The 24,182-nt window shown below is 38.8% G+C and overlaps 1 protein-coding gene across 2 annotated transcripts in view; it reads left to right on the top strand.

The window, feature by feature from the left end:
* Positions 1 to 330: 330 nt before the first annotated feature.
* Positions 331 to 24,182, top strand: part of LOC114208427 (calcium-activated chloride channel regulator 2) — a 43,025-nt gene continuing 19,173 nt past the window's right edge. Inside the window, exons 1-11 of one of the 2 annotated variants that reach the window (XM_028102490.2) lie at positions 331 to 675; positions 1,557 to 1,694; positions 4,265 to 4,415; positions 7,034 to 7,142; positions 8,139 to 8,298; positions 10,311 to 10,538; positions 13,821 to 14,051; positions 14,880 to 15,057; positions 16,093 to 16,199; positions 18,927 to 19,151; positions 22,654 to 22,924. In XM_028102490.2, the coding sequence (XP_027958291.1) occupies positions 490 to 675; positions 1,557 to 1,694; positions 4,265 to 4,415; positions 7,034 to 7,142; positions 8,139 to 8,298; positions 10,311 to 10,538; positions 13,821 to 14,051; positions 14,880 to 15,057; positions 16,093 to 16,199; positions 18,927 to 19,151; positions 22,654 to 22,924 (1,984 nt within the window). In that variant the 5' untranslated portion in view covers positions 331 to 489. The remainder of the gene's footprint in view (positions 676 to 1,556; positions 1,695 to 4,264; positions 4,416 to 7,033; positions 7,143 to 8,138; positions 8,299 to 10,310; positions 10,539 to 13,820; positions 14,052 to 14,879; positions 15,058 to 16,092; positions 16,200 to 18,926; positions 19,152 to 22,653; positions 22,925 to 24,182) is intronic. The other variant, XM_028102491.2, reaches the window with a different exon arrangement.

Below are 24,182 nucleotides of genomic sequence, written 5' to 3'. Positions count from 1 at the left end.
AGCAAACAAAAAATGACTTGAGTGCAGTAGAAAAGTTGCTGTGCTGCCTGATGGAGGAGGCTGTCAACAATGAGGAGAGGAGAGTCATGACAGATTTCTGTGTTTCTGCTGAAAGGGGATTAAACAATCCAGATTCTCTGATTTTTAGCCCATCCAGCCAGGCCTCCTTCTTTCAAGCTCCTTTTGTCTTATTTCCTTCTCCATTCTGAGAAGATATATTGAATAAGGAGTAATTTCTTGCCCAACCATGATTCAAAAGGAAGCTCAGCCACAAAACAGGCAAGTGTGGTGTTGCCTAGAGGAAAAGGACATGTACAGGCAGGTCTCAGAGAGATCCACCCAGGTTTTGCAAAAAAAAAAAGGCACCTCCTTCACCACAACGTCTAAGACCTTCCAAGTTCAAGAAGAAAGTATCAGCTCCCCCATTGACAACCTGGTGCAATGTACCCAGTAAGACCAGTGTGAGTGAACTGGAGGCTTCTCTACAACATGCCCCATAGGGACAATGTGGGTCCCCTTGGCAGCCTGAAGTTTGTGACCCTCCTGGTGGCCCTAATTCCAGAATTCCTATTCCTGGGAGCTGGAGTGCAGCTTCAAGACAATGGGTACGATGGATTACTCGTTGCAATCAACCCTCAGGTATCCGAAGATCAGAACCTCATCGCAAACATTAAGGTAAGTGACAAATGTGATATCAATACCATTATCCCATTAGAGCAGAGTTGTGGCCTTCTTTAAAAAGCTAACAGTTTTGCTTGGTCTGTATTTGAATAGTAAAGAGATCAGCATTTTTTTTAAGCACCAAAATTATAATTATGGCCAAGCCAGTATGTTCACTTAATTATGCACAGTCTTGGCTCAGAGTGAGCTAGCCCTCCCTGATTTGTTCTTGTTGGTTACTACTACTTTTAGCTTTTTTTGTTTTCCTAATATGACTGTTTTGGGGGTAGCAGCTTAAAAAAATAACCCATTGTGGTAACAAAGACCAGATGTTTGACTGATGAATAAGCATGATTGTGCTTATTAAAATCAAGCTGTTGGATTCCATCCTGAGGCTGAGAATTCTCAGACAGAAAGAGAGTCTGGATGGAGTGCTGAAGAGGAAAATTCTTTTCATCTGAATGTTCTGTAAAGTAATTGACTATTTTCACCTTAATGTGGTGAAGGAGGATCATAGCTCCATTACTTAAGAGCCTCTTGTTGGTATTGCTTTAGAGAAATCAGTTTCATCATAAGGTGTGGTCTTGAACACGCCCACAGGAATGACATGAAAGTAATTTGTTTGGCAAAAGCTTAAAAGTCTTTCACAAAACTGGGAAAAATTACATAGGCAAGCCCAGACTCACTGTTAGTGTCCTGAAATCCCTTCCAGTTAACCATTTGAGGTTTATTTTGCTCCCAAGTTTTCCCAAAGTCTAAGGCCATCTCTAAAAGAAATGGGCTCCTTTAAAATATTTTCACTATTCTTTACTGTTACTTACTCAAGTATAATCAGAAAACCAAAACATAAAAGATTTACTAGTGCCAAGATAAGCTCTTCTTTTATTTGGTTATAGGAAATGATAACTGAAGCTTCTTTTTACCTATTCAATGCTACCAAGAGAAGAGTGTTTTTCAGAAATATAAAGATTTTAATACCTGCCACATGGAAAGCTAATAATTACAGCAAAGTAAAACAAGAATTATATGAAAAGGTAAGAATTCAGGATTTTCTTAAATGAGCTTAACTCTGAAAAAAACAACCAAGATACACTCTGTTCAAACTTTAAAAGTGAGAACTTAAGCAAAAACAAGTCATTGATGTTAACACACAACTAATATTGGGAAGATAGTTATTCACAAGATAAATGGAAATATAATAAATGAGTACAAATTATGGAACAAAAAAGAAGCAAAATGCCATTGCCCAAGGAGCCTCTCAGAAGGCCTCTTTCCTTTGTAACTTATAGGGTTCTTTCTGAAATGTTTGCTTAAGGACCAAAAGCTGGTTTTATCCTACTAAGTATGAGCTGTGCAGGGAACAATTCCAATTATGACTACCTTCATTTCCCATCCTGTCAGGGGCAGGAGACATGCATGTCCAGACAGAAACATAAGCTATAAAATATGACTGACTTCTCCCGCCAGAGTGTACATTAGTAGAATTTCATATGAGCCCAAGTCCAGGACACTGTTTTTGAGGAGTATGGTGATAAGAAGGAAGGCAGAAAGGGGGGAGAGGGGAGGAGTGGCTACTTTTTCTTTCCCAACCAAAAAGAACTTAACCTTCAAAGAACTCTTAAAAGCTGCAGATCATAGTTAAGCAACCCTGATTATGTCTGCATGCTATAAACAAATGTTAAATACATTTGTCAAATGACTGTTTGAAGTTACTGTGAACAAGAATCTGGGCAGCTAGCAGAAGGGGCAGGAGCAGACTGGAGTCTCCACATGGGGACTCCATCTCAGACCCTGAGATCATGACCTGAGCTGAAATCGAGTCAGATGTTTAATGGGCTGAGCCACCTGGGCACCCCTAGAGAGTCAGTGTTTTTTTAAGCTTCCACTAAGCACCAGGCATTCTACATATATTGTTTAGTTCTCACACACCTTAAAATTAGTTGCTATCACAAATTATTACCATAAGTTCGGAAACAGAGGCTCAAATAAAGGATTTTGTCCCAAGTCAAACAGTTAGTAAACTACAGAGCAACAGTTTTGATCCATGTCTAATTGCTTCCCAAACCCCTGCTCTTTGCACTGAGCTATGCCGTTTCTAGCCATCTATGTAGATGGTATTAATCAATTTGACCCTCCATGAAACAAAGAAGTACTGGAGACAACTAGCATCAAAACCAGGTCATACTCCTGATCCTAATGGAGGAGTGAGAAATAAATAATTAAAATAAAAATGAGAATATTACTGAACTGAAAGATTAAAGGAAAGAATAATCATTGAGTGCTGTTTATATAACTGTTGGATACCGATTCCTTTAGCCTCAAATGTCAATTAAGCAAATAGTGAATGATCATTATCTACAGGGGCCATGCTAGGCATGGACAAGCAAGGTGGTTCCTGTCCCTGTGTATCCACAGTCAAATGCAGGTAGGAAGCAGGGGAGGGGAGGGAGAGTTAGAAAAAGTAGGTAAGAGCTGTATTACTAGGGTCTATAATAGAATGGAACCCCAAACAGCCACTGAGTATTCCATCCCCAGCAGAGCACTCCTTCCTTTTAGCTTCAGGACAAATTTCCAGACACAGAAATGAGGTTTTGTCCATGTGAAAACTATCCAAGGGCATGACATCTGGAGCCCTTTTGTAGGTGCTGCTTTGTAAAACCCCTGGCTTGGATTCTTATCCTTCTAAAAATTAATGTTAATCATTATAAAAATAATTCATGCTCATTGCAAAAACAAATTAAAGACTCTAGAAATACTGGAAAATAAAATTGAAAATACTACCTTCCTCTACTTGGAGGTGTGCACGCACACATACATAAAACAGTACACATATGGTACATATAGTGATCGTTGATGTAAAAAAAGTTAACAACGTACTTCTAATGGCAAGTCCTGAGACAACATGTTATGTTTCTTCCTAAAAATAAAGGAAACAATGTTGTACATAAAATTGCATTCTCTAGATGGTTATTTGAATAGATATTTGCTTTGGTTTTGGACTTAAACTACTGTGTTTTAGCAATAATAATTGAAATGGCCAGGGTATAAGATGAAATATAACTTCATTCTAATGATTGTTTTGCCGATCTAGTTGATAACAGGAATGAAAGGAAAAGGCTTAAAACAAACACATCTTAGTGTCCTGTACCGATGAAAGCTGTCCACAACAGGCTGTGACACTTTACAGAACAGGCTGAATGACATTCATTGCCCTTAACATTTACTCAAATATTTTTATTATATTTTATAGGGTTTTATAATGTCAGAATTTTACAGTATGGGCTTCTGAGAAAATTTTAATCTGGAAAATGGGAAGGTCACGTGGAAATAATCAAACTCCATGGAAAGCTGCTAAGCTTTTAAAATATAGACGTTTTCGAAAGTGCCAAATAATTTTATTGATATTTAGGTGTGCATGCGTTTTAAACTCCATTTACAAGACATAACTTTTTTAAAAATGTTATTAAATTGGAATACAATTCATACAGTAAAATGCACAGATCGTAAAGAGTACTGTTCAAAGTGTTTTAACAGATGTATATGTTTATGTCACCAACATCACAGTTGGGATACAGAGTATTATAAAGCATTTCTTCTCATTTAGGCAAATGTCATAGTGACTGACTGGTATGGGGTCCATGGAGATGACCCATACACACTACAATACAGAGGGTGTGGAAAAGAGGGAAAATACATTCATTTCACATCTAACTTTCTCGTAAATGATGACTTAACAGCTGGCTATGGACCACGAGGTAAGTGTGACCAATCCAGAAACAGACATCAGGCAGTACTATTTACAATATTGTGTGCTTGCTGTTGAAAAGCAACTCAAAGAACCTGAAACCTGCTCAGGACTTACCATATGGATGGGGAGAGATAGGCTACGTGCCCATGAAAGGTAAGAGACAAAGTGAGCCAAAAAACAGTTGGACACCAGTTTGGTGGCCCAGACGGTGAGTGCTACAAGAATTCAGCAAGAGAACATTTTGCACTAAGGGTGCTCAGCCAGGGCCTCACAAAGGAGAGGCTGTCCAAGGTTAATATCATGTTGGTAAATGGAAAGATGAGAGAGAACAGGGCAAAGAGTATGAGTAAAAAGCGGCCGCAGAGGGATCCAGAGCATATTTGAGAGATGAGAGCAGTAGGCACACTGATGGTACAGAGAGACTGTGAGGAGTGAAGTAGTGGAAGAAAAGACTGAAATGCATGAGGGGGTAGCTGAAGGGGAGACCCGACTGCCCAAGTTAGCGAGTCGCCACTGAAGGCTTATGAGCACCCAAGTGAAACCAACATAAAAGCGTTTTCAGAAGATGAATCTGGCTGTATAATAATGATAATCTGGCTCCCTCAAATGAGAGAGGGGGAAAGTGAATATCAGGAGAATAACTAGAAGTCCAGACGGGAGACAATAAGACTTGAATAAGAATAGAGGCAATGAGGTGAGGACAGGAAAGAGTATTAAGAACAATGAAGAATTTTCTGTGTGCCAGGTGCTGTGCTGTTTTTCAAATGTTATCTTATTTAATCCTAACAACTCTAAGTGATGGGAGATATTCCCGAGGGGAAAAAAGAGAACTAGAAGTCTGCCTGCTACAGAGTGAAAGGCCAGGGTGATGGGGTGTGGCAGCATTAAGGAACATAAACCCGGTTTATGTCGGAAGTAGAAGGGACAGTTTCAGTGGGAAATCCACAAGTTTGGATCTAGGCAAGTTGAGTGAGGGGAGCAGCGGATTGTCCTGGCAGAAAGATTCAGCCTGGGGTGGCTGTGGATGGCTGGAGTTTTGGAGAGAAGTCAGGGTCACAGGTTTGGAGACTGGCATTTAGTGGATGAGATCTGAGGGAGAAACTGTCCAGAGAACAGATCAATAGGTCCAGGGCTAACTATCCCATGCTTAATTTTTTGTTTCTGATTTTAACAGTAGTGCCTTTCAAATGATGCTTTCACTTTACTCCCATTTAAATCTAAATAGCTGCTGTTATCCTCAGTATGGCTGGTGGGAACTGGGGCAACACACTGTATAAAACACACTTTATAAAATACTTAAAAAAAAAAATCTTTTCCCCAGAAACTAACAGGTGCTGATAATCTCTGCACAAATAGATGATGACTTCACCAGCACTTCTAAATTCCCTGAGTAGGCACAAACTTTTCCTTAATACCTTCCGCTTAGTTCCCCTCCCTTCCTTTGTCCCACGGTATGAAACTTGCACAACATGCTGCAGCCTCAGTCAGCTCTGCAGACATTTCCTGGTTCCCAGAACTTAAAAGAATTCAGAAAAAAAGGAAAAACGCACTTTGAGAGGAGAGTTAATCCTGAAAGCTTCTACTGGGGAGTAGTTTTGATTAGAACACTGAAGGAAATGCAAAATTTAGAGAAGAGATAAAGATATAAAGGATTTGTTTTCCATGAGCCAAGAGTTGGAGACGAATATAAACACAGAGAATCAGAGATAAAATAAAAGAGAACGGATCATCCAAGCTGGAGAGGAGGTTTATGACCTTTTTTACTCCTTTATCCTTCTCTGGCCTCAGGGTTTCAGCCGTTGCTCTAGAGAGGAGGCTTACTTACAAGAAAAAATGTAGGTACGCTTGGATAATACAGACTAAAGAAAGGAAATCTTTATTTGCTTGTTTTTTTGTCTTAGTCTGTTTGGGCTGCTATAACAGAAAAACCACAGACTGAGTGCCTTATACAACACAGAAACTTATTTGTCACAGTTCTGGAGGTTGGGAAGTCCAAGATTGAGGCACTGGCAGATTTGGTGTCTAGTACGCACTTCCTGGTACATAGACAACCATCTCCTCTCTGTGTCCTTACATGGTGGGAAGAGGAGGGAGCTTTCTGGGGTCTCTTTATAAGGACACTAATCCCATTCATGAGGGCTCCACCTTTGTGACCTAATCGCTTCTCAAAGGCCTAATCACTTCCTAATACCATCACATGAGGCATATGAATTTGGTTTGGGGGGGTGGATATAAGCATTCAGTTCACTGTACTTAGATAAGTTTCGTTCCCTTCCCCTAATCCTGAAATGGTAGGCCTGTAAGAAGCTAAATAGAAATGTGTTAGGCAGCTTCACTGGGGAAATGAGAGAATGCGGGGCTCATCACTAGTTTCAAATAGGTATGCACTAAGTAAATCACTGGTCTGCATTTACAGGACTAAATATATTTTCAGAGTGCCTCTTTTGTGATGGTAGAGGGTAAAGCAGGAGATGGGAACGGAAGGTGAGGAAGAAAAAGTGGGAGAATTACACTTCAACCCTTTGTAGTGAGTATATATAGTCAAGTGACGCTACATCTTCACCTTTTAGCAAGGCCCACTGCTGAGATTTTAGGAACACAAAACCGAAGCTCTCTTTTCCACAGGTAGAGTATTTGTCCACGAATGGGCCCATCTCCGTTGGGGTGTGTTCGATGAATACAATGATGAGAAACCTTTCTACATAAATGGGCAAAACCAAATTAAAGTAACAAGGTTGGTACTTTTTCTCATGTTTAAAATTCATTGTTTATTTTTTTTTTTTACTGTAAAACGAAGTTGATAATGGCAGTTAAAACCTAATTGACAAGGAAGAGATCCTTTCATTTTTAAATTTTTTTTATTATGTTATGTTAATCACCATACATTACATCATTAGTTTTTGATGTAGTGTTCCATGATTCATTCAATCCAAATAAATGTGAATATATATTTTTCTTCATTCTTTTTTTCTTAAAAATAATTACTTAGTGTCCCACTGTGTGGATGTATCATCTCACTCGTTTTCAACCAGTTTCCTATTGTTGGACAAGTGGGTTGATAGCAATTTTTTGTTATTGCCAATAGTACTGTAGGTCATAATGCTACACATATGTCATTTCTCATGTATGCAGGCAGATCTATATATCTGTTGAATAGTTTCCAGGAATTACTAAGCCAAAAATGTACCCTCAGCTGTAATTTTGGTAGATATTGACCAATTATCAATTGATCATCAATTGGAAGATAGTTCTCTCTCTTTTTTTTTAAGATATTTCTCTTCTAAAGTTCATATTATTCTTCACTCCCATTGGTAGTATTTGAGATTACTTATTTAGGAAAGAATCCGTTTAAATATCATCATTACATCGCCACACTCTTCTGCTCTGATGTCCAATGGCAATGACCTCAAAGAAGCTGTGACTCAGGATACTATCACTCATGCTCCTCCTTGGGACTCCAAAAGTTCATGTTAATTTCCTGGTATCTTTTCCTTTGACCCTGTTAAGTTGGTAAAACCCTTGGCAATAGAGAATTCCTCATCCAGATCAAATGCTTTAAAATAAAGTGGAGTGCATTTCTAAATTAATTAACTTTCTTAACGGAGTAATTTTTAAGATGTTTTATGTGTATCTAGCAAGCTATAAGCCTTAGAACAAATAATTATATGAGCCAATGAAGAAGAAACCTAAGTATTTCTGAAATAGACCCAATTTCTCTTTCTATTTTTAGGTGTTCATCTGACATCACAGGCATTTTTGTATGTGAAAAAGGCCCTTGCCCTCAAGAAAACTGTATTATTAGTAAACTTTTCAAAGAAGGATGTATGTTTATATACAATAGCACCCAAAATGCAACTGCATCAATAATGTTCATGCAAAGTTTATCTTCTGTAAGTATGGCCTTGGAATGACAAACTCCTACAACATGCCATCTCTTCCCAAGATGGACTGATATGTTTGAAGTCTTTAAACAAAAAGATAATTAAGATTCACTATGTTTTAGAGCTTGGGGACCTTAGAGTTCATCTAGTTTTTATTTCACAGATAAAAGAAAAAACACTGAGGCCCCAAAGATGATCACCAAAAAAAAAAAAAAATTCCTTTAGAAAAGTGATTATTTGCTTTCTAGGGAAGGTGATTTAACAAGGAAGCTCTGGAAACTTCAAAATAAACTGCTCATCTGGTGGTATTGAGGAGAAGTGTTTTCGAGTTGCTAAGAGTGATATAACACATGATTATATTTCTCTCATTTGAAGTAGCAAACCATTCCCCAGCATCTCCACACAAAAAAAGTAGCAAACGACTCTTACTTTAATTGTGTTTCCTAATTCTCTTTCCCTTGTTTTGCATAGCATAGAAATTAAAAAAGAAAAACCAGGTGTTACCAAGAGAAATCAACTAACCCTTAGCTTTGCAGGTTCGGAAACTTAACCTTGTCAGTATTCTGCATTGGCAAGAGACTAGTGTATGGATCTAGAACACCATTTTTTACATTATTATTTAAAAATAGTACTCTCTCATGGGGATCCAATACTTGCATCCTTTAGCCAGTTTGTTTTTTTCTCTGAAGGAAAATTGTGTGTGCTTCTCAACAGAAGCCTGCTTGGAGGGAATGGAATCAGAAAGGAGGGAGACTGGTGCTAACAGAGGCTTACTTGCATCAGCCTTCATGACCTGATCTATCCATCCATTTTCACAAAGACCTGAAACTCATGTCTGTGTGTCATCGCCCCTCCACGGTGCTGAGACCACATGGGCACGTGCCTCTGTGAAGTTTTCTGTTTCCACGGCTGACCAACGTCCCTTATATTGATGCATTCTTTTCTTTAAGTAACTTTTTTTTCTTCAGTCTGGTTTAGTCAAGGCTACAAGTCATTCTGTAACTTTAAAGGGATTTTTCACATTTCTTGTCCGATCCATTATGGTTTTAATTTATAGCTTTAATATTGGAAGCCAACTTAATTCCACGTATTTCATCCACATTGTATGTGAATCTTTGAAAGACCTAATCATTAATATCCAGTCAAAAAAATTTCACCGTCCTCTAACCATAGTCACGAAAGAGAGAAAAGAGTTAAAAACAAACAAAAAACAACAACAAAAATGGGTTCTATTCTTGTCTCCCCATGCTACTGAGAAAACCATGTCCTTGAGCAATTATCAACCTTCTGGAGCTTTAGCTTCCCCTTCTATGAAATTAGAGATGGGACTGGAAAGGTTTCTTCTAGCTCTAAGCTCCCATGGCTCTGTTAGCAGGAAGTATCTACTCTACAGGAATATAGCCACTGGGAATAGGCGGTAACTTATTACTTTGCAATGCAAACCATACCTTAAAAAAGAGTGACAGATGTTTAGTATTATTAAATGAATTATATCTCTATTTCCAAATGGGGGAAAAGATCAGGAAGTAGGTTTAAGTTTTTTTTTCCTTATCCTATTTTTACAGAGATCAATATTTGAACTAGATCAATTTATGTTGACTGATCAATAAATAAAGGTGAAGGTGGATCATTAAATATTCCAAGGAATAGGCTGACCGAGATCACATCTTGTAGAGTGTTTACTTTAACACACTATCATACTAAAAAAGGCGGGAGATTGTTTTGTTTTCTTAAGACTGAGATATATATACACAGTCTGCTCTCTGTTACCAAGTGCAAACAGACTATAATTTAGACTGATCGCAAGTACCACAAGGGTGCCAATGTTTCAAGCAAAGGGTGTGAAGGTATATTTGTAAACTCACTGTCATTCTTGAACTAATAAAGGACTGATATAGCACTTCTGATATCTCATGTTTCAGCTTACCATGCTCTTTTACCTTCAGTTGCTTGAGAAGGAGAAGTATGTCTAATATGGGAGGAGTGCCTTTATTCTCTGATAGGCTTTGTTCCTTTTCTAGGTGGTTGAATTCTGTACTGCACATACCCACAACCAAGAAGCTCCAAACCTACAGAACCAAATGTGCAGCCTCAGAAGTGCATGGGATGTAATCGCAGACTCTGCTGACTTTAATCATAGCTGTGCCATGAACGGGACTGAGCTTCCACCTCCTCCTGTGTTCTCCCTTATTCAGGCTGGCGACAAAGTGGTGTGTTTAGTCCTGGATGTGTCCAGTAAGATGGCAGAGGTAATATTTTGAAACAAAATGGCTGTAAACCATTTATTTTTTTTCTATTAGTTTTTAATTCTTTTCATTTTCAGAGGTTAAGGGCAGAGGTGGACAGTTCAAAGGTTTGGAATCATCATGCATTTCGTCTTTTCTTGGGGACAAGAGGAACAAATTTAGAATGTAGGCCAGAAATTGAGATAAGGCAGATAAATGAAACCCACAGATAATCCCTGGCCCTGACTTTTTGCTACTAATTGCAACTTTTTTTCCTACCAAGACCCTTTTCCAAAAGTCTGATGTGTAAGAGAATCTCTAGTCTGACCATATTTCACTCACTGGTACACATCCCTTGCTGAGGTAAGAAATGGTGAGTTTGCAAAGAGTGTGCATATCCATTGTGTGTGTATTTTCCACGTGACCATGAATAGAAAACCATACCTCAGTCATCCAGGAAGTTCACAGCCTTCCAGAAACCCACTCCTGGAAGCTTCAGAACTCTCAGATAGTGGTTAAAGGCTTAGTGTCTCCAGGCAGATGTGCATTAAATCCTGGCTTCTTCACTTACTGTCTTTAATCAGGAGCAAAATAACCTTCCTGAACTGTTTCCCCAACTATGAAATAGTCATTATAATACCTACTTCCTGAACTGTTTCCTCAACTATAAAATAGGGATTATAACACCTGCTTTTAGTGTTGTGACAGAACCAGGTTATACTAGCTCATTGGAGTCAATTGTTAAATTTTTAGGAAATTTGCAAGCCAGTAGTTAAATATAGCCATTATTAAAAATTAAACTATGTAGACTTAGAATTAAATAAGATATATTAAAACAAACATAATAAATGCTTAAAAGTCATTACTTCCTAATTATTTTCCTACTATTTTTTTCCTATTATCTATGACCAGAGTCAGTAAACAACAGTTCATGGGCCAAATTTGGCCCACCACCTGTTTTTGCATAGCCCACAAGCTAAAAATGGATTTATTCTTTAAATGGCTTAGAAAAAAATCAAGAAAATAATATTTCATGATGTGAAAATTATATGAAATTTAAATTTCAGTGTCCATCAATAAAGTTGTATTGGAACACAACGCTCATTTATTTACATCTTATCTAGGGACACTTTAGCGCTAAAACAGCAGAGTTGAGAAGTTGCAACAGAGAACATATGGCCCACCAAGCCTAAAATACTTAACTTTCTGGCCCTTTTCTGGAAATGTCTGCTGATCTCTGATCTATGCTCTTAAGATTATTTCTGGTCTATTGTATCTGCATGGTCTACTACTACACATCTCTTCCCCAGCTCTGCCTTCAGTGACGTCACAAGTGACAGCTTGAAATCAGCCATGGTGGGAGTATTTACTGCACAGAAATTGTCAATTTTGCAACAAATCAGGGTCTCTCTCTCTCTTCTCTCTTTTGCCAGAAATCCAGTTTCTAAAATACATTTACCAGCATACCACCATCTACTTCATAAAGTTGTTGAGAGGCAATAAATGAGAAAATGAATATTAAGCTTTGGGTTCATAAAGTGGTAGTTATTATTTTATTATAGTATTTGTCCTAAGGAAGAGTTTATCCTTTTGTATTCTCTGGACCAGCAGTCCTGGAAAATTTGCCTTTTTTGGCTTGTCTCTGAAATATTAGGAGCACCACTAATACATTCAGCTTCTGGATAATTTTGTAATCTTGCCTACCTGCAGCTGACTAGGGCTTGATCTTCTAAATATGTTCTCAGGATAATTTATATTAGCTAGCTGGCTCTATTGAGGAAGAATAGATAGTGTGAAAGTGATAGTTTTACTTGAGAGAAGACCTAAAGGAAGTAGAAGAGAAATAAGCTTAAAGTAACACTCACAGCAAAACAAACTTCCTTCCCTTTTCCTGCCAGTATTGTCCTTGAACCATCATGGCCATTCATTCATTAGGTGCCTGTACTATGCTGGCTTGGGGGATGCAGAGATGACAGAACATAGTCTCTGCTTCAAAATGCTCACAATCTGGGGCACCTGGGTGGTTCATTCGGTTAAGCGTCTGACTCTTGATTTCGGCTCAGGTCATGATTTCAGGGTCATCAGATGGAGCCCCGCAACAGGCTCCATGCTCATCAGGGAGTCTGCTTGAGATTCTTTCCCTGTACTCCTCTCCCCACAACTCTCTTTCTGTCTCAACTCTTTCTGGCTTAACTAGTTGGGAATGGAGATCATGATTAAGAATTTTAAAATTTTTTTAAAAATTAATGAACTAATTTTAAAAAAGAATGATGGCTTAATGACATGGTTAGCAATAGCTGCTATTTACTGGGTGCTGACTATATATCCGTTTTGCAGATGAGAAAACTGAAGCTAAAAAAGATGAGTAATTTCTCTATGGTCACATAATTAGCAAAAGTTGAAGGTCAGATTCAAAGTCCTTGCTTCATCTACTCTACCAAGTTACTTCCCAATATTGTAAGAGAAACAGTATTTGGGAAGAGAGGCAATGAATTCAGTGTGTCAAGTCTGAGATACCCATGGGACATTAAATTGGTGATGTTTCCTAAGCAATGTGCAATGGTCCAGATATTAAGGGAGATGTCTAGGTTGGAGATAGAGACTACAGTCTCTATCACTGAGCAGGTGGTCACTGAAGCTCAGCTTGCTGCTCCCACAGCCTTCAAAACAAGTGATCCTAGTGAACATCAGTAACATCACCTGCCCAAACCTGATCAGTAATATTACTTTAGAACTGGTTAACACTTCAAAGTATAAGAGCACTGTCACATATGTATCTCAGTTGATCCTCATAGCAATTCTATTTTAATAATTAAGAAAAATATTATCCCCACTTTACAGATGAAGTTTCCAACCTAAGATGACCATGATAACAGAGGATAGTGCCAGCATACTTACCCCTAACTACTACTTCTCTCTACTATCAGGTCTCTTTGCAGTGTTTCCTCTTATCCAGACTGGATTTTAAAAGAAGCAGTTACAAATCTAGTTTTAACTGGTTTCATAGATCTTGAATTCTGAGTTGGAGCGAAATAGTGGGAATATGTGTTCTTAGAGAGTGGTAAATATGAACAACTTGTTGGGGGCAGGGTTCTAAACCACTCCCCCCCTCCTTGAAAAGCATTTATTTTTTGCAATTAATCAAACAAGATTCCAGCATTGCATCACTCTTTACAGCTCAAAAAATTACAGTCTGACATTGCTCAGTGATTTGTAGAAATATTTGCTGATTGAGTTGCTTAGTCATACTTTTGTCTACCAACCAAATGTTACTATTTTTCTTCATTTTTCCTTTTTGGGACATAGGCTGACAGACTCCTTCGACTGCAACAAGCAGCAGAATTTTACTTGATGCAGATTGTTGAAATTCATACCTTTGTGGGCATCATCAGTTTCAACAGCAAAGGGGAGATCAGAGCCCAACTACACCAAATTAACAGTGATGATGACCGAAAGCTGTTGGTTTCACATCTGCCTATGACTGTGTCAGTGGAAGCAGAAACCAGCATTTGCTCAGGGCTTAAGAAGGGATTTGAGGTACAGTAGAGCACCCCAAGCCTCAAATCACCATCACTTTCCTTTCCTTCATTTTGTAGTTATCTGTTTTGGGGTTATCTGCCCTGATAACAGATTCTAATTTGGGGTTATCTGTTACAGTGTGGTCATAACAGCCTCAACTATAAGACAGTAGTGATGGATTATTTTTGAGATCAGGAACCATATCTTATTTACCATTAAATCCCATGTGCCTAGCAAAGTACCTGTCACATAATAGTTGCTCAATAAACCTTGTTGAAGGAATGAGTAAATAAATAAATACAATGGCCAAGGCTGGGGAACTTCAGCATCATCTGGACAATTTCTAACACCATCTCTATCCATTCTGGGACTGTCCCAACTGTAGCCATTTTTACCCTTGGGTTTTCCAGCCAAAATCAGCATGTCTGGCTGCTGTGTATAGTCATTCTAGACCTATCTAATTCTATTGTGTAGCCAAGGTTGGGAACGACTGCTCTAAGTCCTCTTATTGGTCATTCACTGGATGTCAGAGGCAGTGATAACACATAAGAATGTGCTCCCATACCTCTATCATGGACCCTATTCTAAACCAGGGTCATGTTGTGATGATTCAAACAGGAAGAGTCCCTCTCTACAAGCAAACCAGCAATGGCACGTAGGGTGACAAGTCCTGTGATGAAGTGAGTTGAGGACAGAATGGGGATGGGCATGGAGAGCAGCGAGCCACAGAGGACCTCAAAGACGCATATGCCTCATGGGTGGGGAATCTGGAATGAGTGAATTCTTCCGTTCAATAAGACAATTTGAATTATATTTCCTTCCAAATAACTGATACTGTATGTTCAGGTGGTTGAAAAACTGAATGGAAAAGCCTATGGTTCTGTGATGATATTAGTGACTAGTGGAAATGATGAGCATGTTGGCAACTGCTTACTCACCGTGCTCAGCAGTGGTTCAACCATTCATTCCATTGCCCTGGGTTCATCTGTGGTCGAAAATCTGGAGGAATTATCACATCATACAGGTAAATATATTTCAAAAACCTTGTATTTTAGAGCATTTCCTTTAACTTGAATATTCAAAGCACAACCATGAAGCTCAGATTATGTCAATAGAATGTCTGGCTTAAGTGAAAAAAAAATAGAAACAGTTATCTTAAGGAAAACAACATAAAAATCATTGTTAAAATCTGCCAAAATTTTGTGGATTTTTTTTTTTTTTAGAGAGGGGGAGAGAGACGAGTGGGGGAGGGGCAGAGGGAGAGGAAGAGAGAGAATCCCAAGCAGGCTCCATGCCCAGTGGCGCTCAACACTGGCCTCGATCTCAAAACCCTGAGATCATGACCTGAGCCAAAATCTAGAGTTGGACCCTCAACAAACTGAGCCACTCAAATGCCCCAAATTTTGCTGACTTTTAAATATTTTCCTTAGAAGGTGCCAATTATGTACAGCCAATGAAAATACAATTTTATCATTTCTTTGTTAAACCAATCTGAGCATATATAATCACAGAGCTAAAAATATGTTTAAGATTAAATGCACTAACCTCCATGATAAGGACACATACCATATTGTAAGATACATATTTTCTTTGTTCCAAATGAGGCATGGAATAATCTTATCTTCTATTTCTTATAGTCAATAAAATGAGTATTGCTGACTTAAAAACTGAAAGTTAGATTTTATTGAATTATCTTTGAAAACAATGTTATCAGAATATAAATGTAAATGTAAATATATACCAATGATAGATGGCAATTACCCTAGGCTGTCTACAAATTACCTTAATTACAAGACTATTTAATAAATATTTACTGAGTTTTTATCCTGTACCAGATAGATGTTTAGACCTTCACATTACAGCTGTAAGCCAAACAGACAAAACCACTCACCTCTGCACTTACCATGTGGCTGGTAGGATGCCACGCAAAGCAAGCCAAGCAGAACTCCTTCCCCAAAACTAGCCCTCTTTCATAAGAAAGGTTGTTGGAAAAGACCTAACATGTTTTTTGTTTTATTTTATACATTTTAATAGTTAACATCCCAATCATGTATTTCAGGAGGTTTAAAGTTCTTTGTTCCAGATAAATCAAACTCCAACAGCATGACTGATGCTTTCAGTAGAATTTCCTCTGGAACCGGAGACATTTTTCAACAACGGATTCAGGTCAGGATTTCCTTGGTATTACACTTACAGATGGGGCTGCAGGGCAGGGAGACGGAAGCAAGAAAAAGAGATGAATTGTGCTAACTGCCTCATTAACCTTATTTGAATATGGAATAATTCTTTCACAGAAGGCTTTTAATGAGCTTTTTTTTTTAAATTTTATTTATTTATTTGACAGAGAGACAGCAAGAGAGGGAACACAAGCAGGGGGAGTGGGAAAGGGAGGAGTAGGCTTCCCTCCGAGGAGGGAGCCCCGCTCCTTGCGGGGCTCGATCCCGGGACTCCGGGATCATGACCCTAGCCGAAGGCAGACGCCCAATGACTGAACCACCCAGGCGCCCCTTTTAATGAGCTTCTTGGTCTTCACTTTCACTTCACTTCACTTTTACCTGATGTCTATTCTTCTCCACCCTAGGTCATTTCCTGTAATTGCTACCTCAGCCTTTTAAGGTCTGGAAGCAGAGCGTGCTCTTTCCTAGTAGCTCAAAGTGGGAGTGGAGGTGGGGTGGAAGTAAGGCCAAAAAGTAAGAAACTGTGTCTTTATTTTAGCTCTATAATAACTTTTCATCAGTCATAATCCTTTTTTGGCTTCTTTTTTTTTTTTTTTAAAGATTTTATTTATTTATTTGAGAGAGAGAGAATGAGAGAGAGAGAAAGCACATGAGGGGGGGAAGGGTCAGAGGGAGAAGCAGACTCCCTGCTGAGCAGAGAGCCCGATGCGGGACTCGATCCAGGGACTCCAGGATCATGACCTGAGCCAAAGGCAGTCACTTAACCAACTGAGCCACCCAGGCGCCCCCTTTTTTGGCTTCTTTAAAAACTTTGAAGCTCCTCCCTCATATTAACAGTATCAACTGGGCGCCTGGGTGGCTCAGTTGGTTAGGCAACTGCCTTCGGCTCAGGTCATGATCCCGGAGTCCCGGAATCGAGTCCCGCATCGGGCTCTCTGCTCAGCAGCGAGTGTGCTTCTCCCTCTGACCTTCTCCCCTCTCATGCTGTTTCTCTCTCTCTCTCAAATAAATAAATAAAATCTTTAAAAAAAAAACAGTATCAACTATTTCATTAAATTCTAAAAATTTTTAAATATCTTGTTGACTATTGCAATTTACTTGACTTTGCTCACAAAGGCATCCTCTAATCGATTAAGCCATTTTCAAAGGGCCAAATTTTTTCTAAGTACTTTAAAGATATTTTGAATGTAACTGAGGGTTTGGACAAAATTTTATCTGATGTTTCCTTACAGATGGTAAGTGAACCTGCCAAGTTAATGACTTGATATGAACAATGAAGGCAGTTAAATTATTCTTAGGAAATATTTAACGTGAAGATTATATATATGTATTATATGTACACAGTAAGGCAATACCACAATTCCATCATTAGAAGTGAAAAAAGGTGAACCATAAATGAGAACATATATTATAAATTAGATTACAATGGGCTCTTCCAAATTATCTACCGTGTGATTTCTTCTTTAATAATGTGAAATAAAAACAAACGTTCAAAAAAGTTTTTTAAAAAAATTTAACAAAATATTATTCATATGACTCAAATTAGCCTCATGTTCCCAAACTTGGCCACCTCTCCCCAGCTGTATGTCATTAGCCCCACTAGACTGTGGGCAGAAACTACATCTAAATCCCCTTCAACAATGCAGGCCCAGCACAGAATGTGCCCCAGTAGTCAGCAGACCACAAACACTTGTAAAATGGACTTGAACAAATAATCCACAGTGTTTTTGCTGTCATCTACCAAAAATTTTATATGCTTTCCAAGTTTGAGCAATATTACAGAGCATTACACAGTGTGTTTATTTAATAAATAAAATTTTTGAAGTTATTTATTGACTTGTATCTGTTGTGACTACATAGTGATTAAATGTAGGGGCTCTGATGTCTGCCTGCCTGGGCTCTATCCCAATTTCAGCTCCTTGCCATGTGACAACTAGACAAATGACTTCTCTAAGCCACAGTCTTCTCAACTGTGAATGTGGATAACAGTACTCACTTCAGAGGGTTTTCATAAGGATTAAGTGAGATAATATATGTAAAGCATTTAGCACAGTGCCGTCATCTGTTTGCACTCTGTATGTATTGTATGCACACACACACACACACACACACATGTGCATGTGGCTTATTGTGAATGGCTAAATAATTATTTTAATGTACCCAAGCCCCCTGAAACTCAGTGTTTTATTTCTTATTAAAATATATAAAAGTAGGGGTGCCGGGGTGGCTCAGTCATTTGAGTTGACTCTTGATCTCAGCTCAGGTCTTAATCTCAGGTCGTGAGTTCAAGTCTCACACTGGGCTCCATGCCCATAAAAGTATCTGGAGAGATAACATATAAATTAAACCGCTTAAGCACATTCACAAACAAAATTTTTTTAAAAGCTTGTTATTATAATTGCTGATCCAAGGCTACTATTGATTTGGATGAGAATGAGTATGAGAACAGCTAAAATCTCTCTGTAAAAAATAATGAAGTGACACTTGTATTAACCATAACAGACTATTTTATATCTTCTGTACTCCTATAATATACAATATTTTGCTTTGGTGAGGTATTTTTATGAAAAGTGATTTATCTAAATATAGTACATGTCAGAATTAAATTATTTTTATTTTTGCCCATTTATTTTTGTTTGTCCAGAAGTAAAGAAAAAGATGGAATGTTTATGCCTACACTAGAAACTTTCACATATATGTGTATTTTCTTTAATAGCTTGAAAGTACAGGTGAAAATCTTAAACCTCACCATCAACTGAAAAACACTGTGACCCTGGATAACAGTGTGGGCAATGACACTACCTTTCTAGTCACATGGCAGACCAGCGGTCCCCCTGAGATTGCATTATTTGATCCTAATGGAAGAAAATACTATGCAAATAATTTTACCACCAATCCAGCTTTGCAGACTGCTCGCCTCTGCATTCCAGGAACTGCTAAGGTAGGTGTTGTGAGCTTGTTCATAATGACGACATTTAGTCAAGTACATAACTTTCAATTGAATCACATAATTAAATGCACTGTATAAAGAAATCCTATTCTTATCAAAATTTTACTTTAAATTCATATGAAGGCATTTTGTGAATGTTAAAAATGTAAGAGAAACAACTAAGTTATGTTCAAAACTTTAAATAATGGATACCAAAGTCTTCTCTCTTTAACAGTGGAAATTAGTATGTATGCAGTACAAATAATTTATTTTTGCTTACTTTCTTCTTTACAAAATTCACACAAACATAGTTATCTATATGCTTAGCAAAAAAAAAAAACTCCACCTAGAATTTATAATATGAATATATGCAATACATATGTTTTTGAGTATCTTCTATGTGCTGGGTCTTGTCTGGGTGCTTTACAAAAAAATACCATGGTAGGAATAAGAACAGGGTACTCAGAGATACCACCTCACACCTGTCAGAATGGCTAAAATTAACAAGTCAGGAAACGACAGATGTTGGCGGGGATGTGGAGAAAGGGGAACCCTCCTACACTGTTGGTGGGAATGCAAGCTGGTGCAGCCACTCTGGAAAACAGTATGGAGGTTCCTCAAACAGTTGAAAATAGAGCTACCATACGATCCAGCAACTGCACTACTGGGTATTTAACACAAAGATACAAATGTAGGGATCCGAAGGGGTACGTGCACCCCAATGTTTATAGCAGCAATGTCCACAATAGCCAAACTGTGGAAAGAGCCAAGATGTCCATCGACAGATGAATGGATAAAGAAGATGTGGTATATATACACAATGGAATATTATGCAGCCATCAAAAGGAATGAGATCTTGCCATTTGCAACGACGTGGATGGAACTGGAGGGTGTTATGCTGAGTGAAATAAGTCAATCAGAGAAAGACATGTATCATATGACCTCACTGATATGAGGAATTCTTAATCTCAGGAAACAAACTGAGGGTTGCTGGAGTGGTGGGGGGTGGGAGGGATTGTGTGGCTGGGTGACAGACATTGGGGAGGGTATGTGCTATGGTGAGCACTGTGAATTGTACAAGACTGTTGAATCACGGATCTGTACTTCTGAAACAAATAATGCAATATATGTTAAGAAAAAAAAAGAAGAAGATAGCAGAAGGGGAAGAATGAAGGGGAGTAAGTCAGAGGGGGAGACAAACCATGAGAGACGATGGACTCTGAAAAACAAACTGAGGGTTCTAGAGGGGAGGGGGGTGGGGGGATGGGTTAGCCTGGTGATGGGTATTAAAGAGGGCACATTCTGCGTGGAGCACTGGGTGTTACGCACAAACAATGAATCATGGAACACTACATCAAAAACTAATGATGTAATGTATGGTGATTAACATAACAATAAAAATTATTTTAAAAAAATAAATAAGTAATTGTATAGATAAAAATAAAAAAGAACAGAGTACTCAGAGCATACAGGAATGATGCACAGGCTTCCAGGGAAGGTGACTGCTTCCTGGAAGTAAAAACATCAAAATGGAAATAGAGAGGATAAAGAGACCAGAGGTGTCAATGACATTCTGCGCAGAGGAAATAGCACATAGAAAGGTTCAGAAAAAAATAGAACATAGCTCTTCATAGAACCAAGTAGGTCAACATGGATGAACTACACAGCAGTATATAAGGTGGAGATTTAGGGGAAGGAAAGAGAGGAAGTGATGAGGTTAAACACAAACAGGAACCATGTCAGCAAGGGCTCTGTATGCCCATAAAGGCAAGAAGAGCTTGAATCCTAAAGGGAAAGGAAATTGCTAGTGGTTCTCAGCAGGGTGGTGAATTGATGAGGTCCACCCGTGCACTGCCTGAGTGCAGTCCTTCCCCAGCACCTTCCACCCTCCCCACTCCCAGATCCCTGTTGCAGCCTCTCCTAGGGTTTCCCTGCCTCTGCTTTACCTCTACCCCAGTGATTCTTCTGAAGCATGAATCTGATCAAGCCTATCTCCTATTCAAAACTAATTGGTGGTCTCAGGATAAAATCTATGTGGTTACTGTTACATATCAGGCAGTTTATGTTCTAACTTTTGCCCAAGCTTATTTCTTAACCCTCTTCCCAAACATTCTCTGCTCTGCTCTTCCTTACTTTTCTCTCAACTCATCATGTTCTTTTCACAGCATGTTCTTTGCACAAGAGCCAAGAACATTTTACCTACTTTTTGTTGCCTTTGCCTGACCTCTTCGTCTGCACGAGGTGCCCTACAGCAAAACACACATTACACCCAAAGAGAAGATTTTGATATGGCGATTTGTACTAAGTGTCTGTTACTAATGTTATGATTACAAAAAAAAAAAAAAAGAATAGATGATCTTGATACTTGAATTCTCGCAGGAAAACGGCCAAGCTCATGAATCCCAATGAAGAAGGCTGAGTAGGGTGTGGTGCCATCTTAATTTTCCACACTGAGTCACAACTTAACCCCTCACTGCTTTCTCTTTCCCCTCGAGCTCTACTGTGTTCCTCCTGATACTTCTAGGATTTAATAAGAAGCAACAGTGGAGTGCCTGGGTGGCTCAGTCAGTTAAGCCACCAACTCTTGGTTTAGGTTCAGGTCATGATCTCGCAGTTGTGAGATTGAGCCCTGAGTTGGACTCTGTGCTGGGCATGGAGCCTACTTGAGATTCTCTCTCTGTCCCCTTCTGCCCCTCTTCCAGCTTGTGTGTGCTCTCTCTCTCGCAAAAAAAAAAAAAAAAAAAAAAAAGCAACAGCAAGAATGGGGAAAAAAGGGATATTTATATATAATCTTACCCAAAGAACAAATTTCTGTTAGTTGTAGTTTAAGCTTTTTTTCTTTCTGACATTCTCTTGCAGGTTTCCCCCAGGCAGCCTAGACAGGCAAAAGAATGGCATTTAGCAATATTTCTACAAATTACTCAACACAGGCATTGTAGAATCCTGACTTATTAAAAAACAGTGTTCCTTTTCTTGGTCTCTAATAGTGTATGTGGGTTTTGTTGTTTGAGATTTCTGGATATTCAGGGTGGGGGTTGAGGGACATGAAGGGAAGGAAGGATATGACTCCTTTTTAATCCAGTGATTCACATAAAGCATAACTGTCCACTTAATTTGCTATAATTTTCTCAACTGTAGAAAAGGAATAAAAACATTGAAATGTCTTTTGGGTGAAGGGGCTCAAGTTAATTTTTGCAAAATACTTTGAAGCTGGACACTTATCATTATCTTCCAAAAATGTGAATTAAAATATGTCCTCCCCACAAATAAGTTCATGGTATAATTCCCTAAGAAGTTACCTAACAATAAAAGTGGGTTGTGCTGTGAAAGCCATGTAAATAATGAATTGTTAAACCAATATTACTTTCCCTGACATTCTTCTGTAGCTACTTCAGAAAATGCAGCATCAACAAAACAAGGATTAAAGCCCCTAGGAGCTCAGACTTATGCTTTAAAATTAAGGGTTGATTTTTTTTCTTCACATTTGACAAAACAAAAAGACTTTGTTTTGCAGCCTGGGCTCTGGACCTACACACTGAACAATACCCACCATTCTCTTCAAGCCTTGAAAGTGACAGTGACCTCTCGCGCCTCCAGCTCAGCCATGCCCCCTGCTACTGTGGAAGCCTTTGTGGAAAGAGATAGCACCCATTTTCCCCAGCCTGTGATGATTTATGCAAATGTGAGAAAAGGGATTTATCCCATTCTTAATGCCACTGTTACTGCTACAATTGAGCCAGAGGCTGCCGATCCTATTGCTCTGGACCTTTTTGACAATGGAGCAGGTAACAAGGAATGTCATGTCATTTTTCATGCTCTCAAGAGCTGTTGTTGTGTTATGATGCTGCAGTATCAATCTTAAGCTTACCTGTAAAAGTCCTTCAATTCAATTATTTTTCTCATCGAATCTTTTGAGATTCTCGAGTCCTCAAGAGAGTCACTGACATACTGAGTAGCTACAGGTCACATCTGCACAAGGAAAGAGAATGGGAAGAGTCTCCTTGAGTTTCCTCAGTGTAGCTGTGGGTGAACAAAAGGGTGGGAGGAAGTAGCTTGACACCTACGTCTTTATTTGGCCAGTGACACTAGCAACTCACTGAGGTCACACAGAACAGGCTTTTATGTCCTTGTGACATGCCCATATTCCTCTAAGATTCACCAGCTATATTATCCACTGAAATAATAAGATTGGACAATTAAAATAGCAAATGAAAACCCAAGAAGTAAGATGCAGTAGTGGTCTCCTCAGGCCCAGTAGTGAAGAGAAAATTGGAAACTGAACTTGTGACCTGGGAGATAACCCCAGACTATTCTTTAGCCAAGTAGCAGGGTTGATAAGAGGGAAGAGCCAGTGCATTTACATGTATGATTTGCTCACAAGATGACCAGGCCAGCAAGTCTAGTGAATCATGACAGAGATTTTCCCTCCATGGGGAAAACAAAGTAAAAGAAAACAAAACCCTACTTCAAGCGCTCATTCTATACATTCTACATCATACCTCACAGACAGCATAGCATCAGGCCAGGAAATAGCAGCTCCTAGACTCTTTCTGACTAACTTTTTGTCTTAAAAACAAACTCTTTTCTTGTTTTATCTTTTCTGTTCTGTTCTTTCCCTAAACTACATTCTCAGAAGGACAACAGGCTTCAAAATCTATGTGGGCAGCCACAAGTGTTTGATCTACTAATAAAACCATACTCCTGCACTCAGGTGTTTTTCAAAGATAATTATTTTTCAAGAGTCTTAGGTTTGGCAACCCGTTAGCATCTTGCCATGGCAATCTTGTATGACATTTATGAAACAAAAGTTCATTCAAAGGATTTTAGTTCAAATCTACCTCAGAGGGACACCAGAGAAGTCCTCTCATTTTGTCTATTGGAATGGATCCAAATGAACGTCTCATGCTCTGATTGCTTATCCATGGCTACACCTTTTAGTTTCTGTATATAGTCTAAAAATGTACTTTCCAGATGCTTCCCCTTTGCTTCAGCCTATGGGCTGGCCTGGAGAATAGATCCTGTTCTCTTAGGAGAGATCACCTG

This window comes from Eumetopias jubatus, unplaced genomic scaffold (assembly GCF_037043125.1).
Source record: "Eumetopias jubatus isolate StellerSeaLion01/CBP00866 unplaced genomic scaffold, mEumJub1_p1.0 scaffold_4, whole genome shotgun sequence".
NCBI classification, from domain to species: Eukaryota; Metazoa; Chordata; class Mammalia; order Carnivora; family Otariidae; genus Eumetopias; species Eumetopias jubatus.
This window is presented reverse-complemented; position numbering and strand designations above follow the sequence as displayed.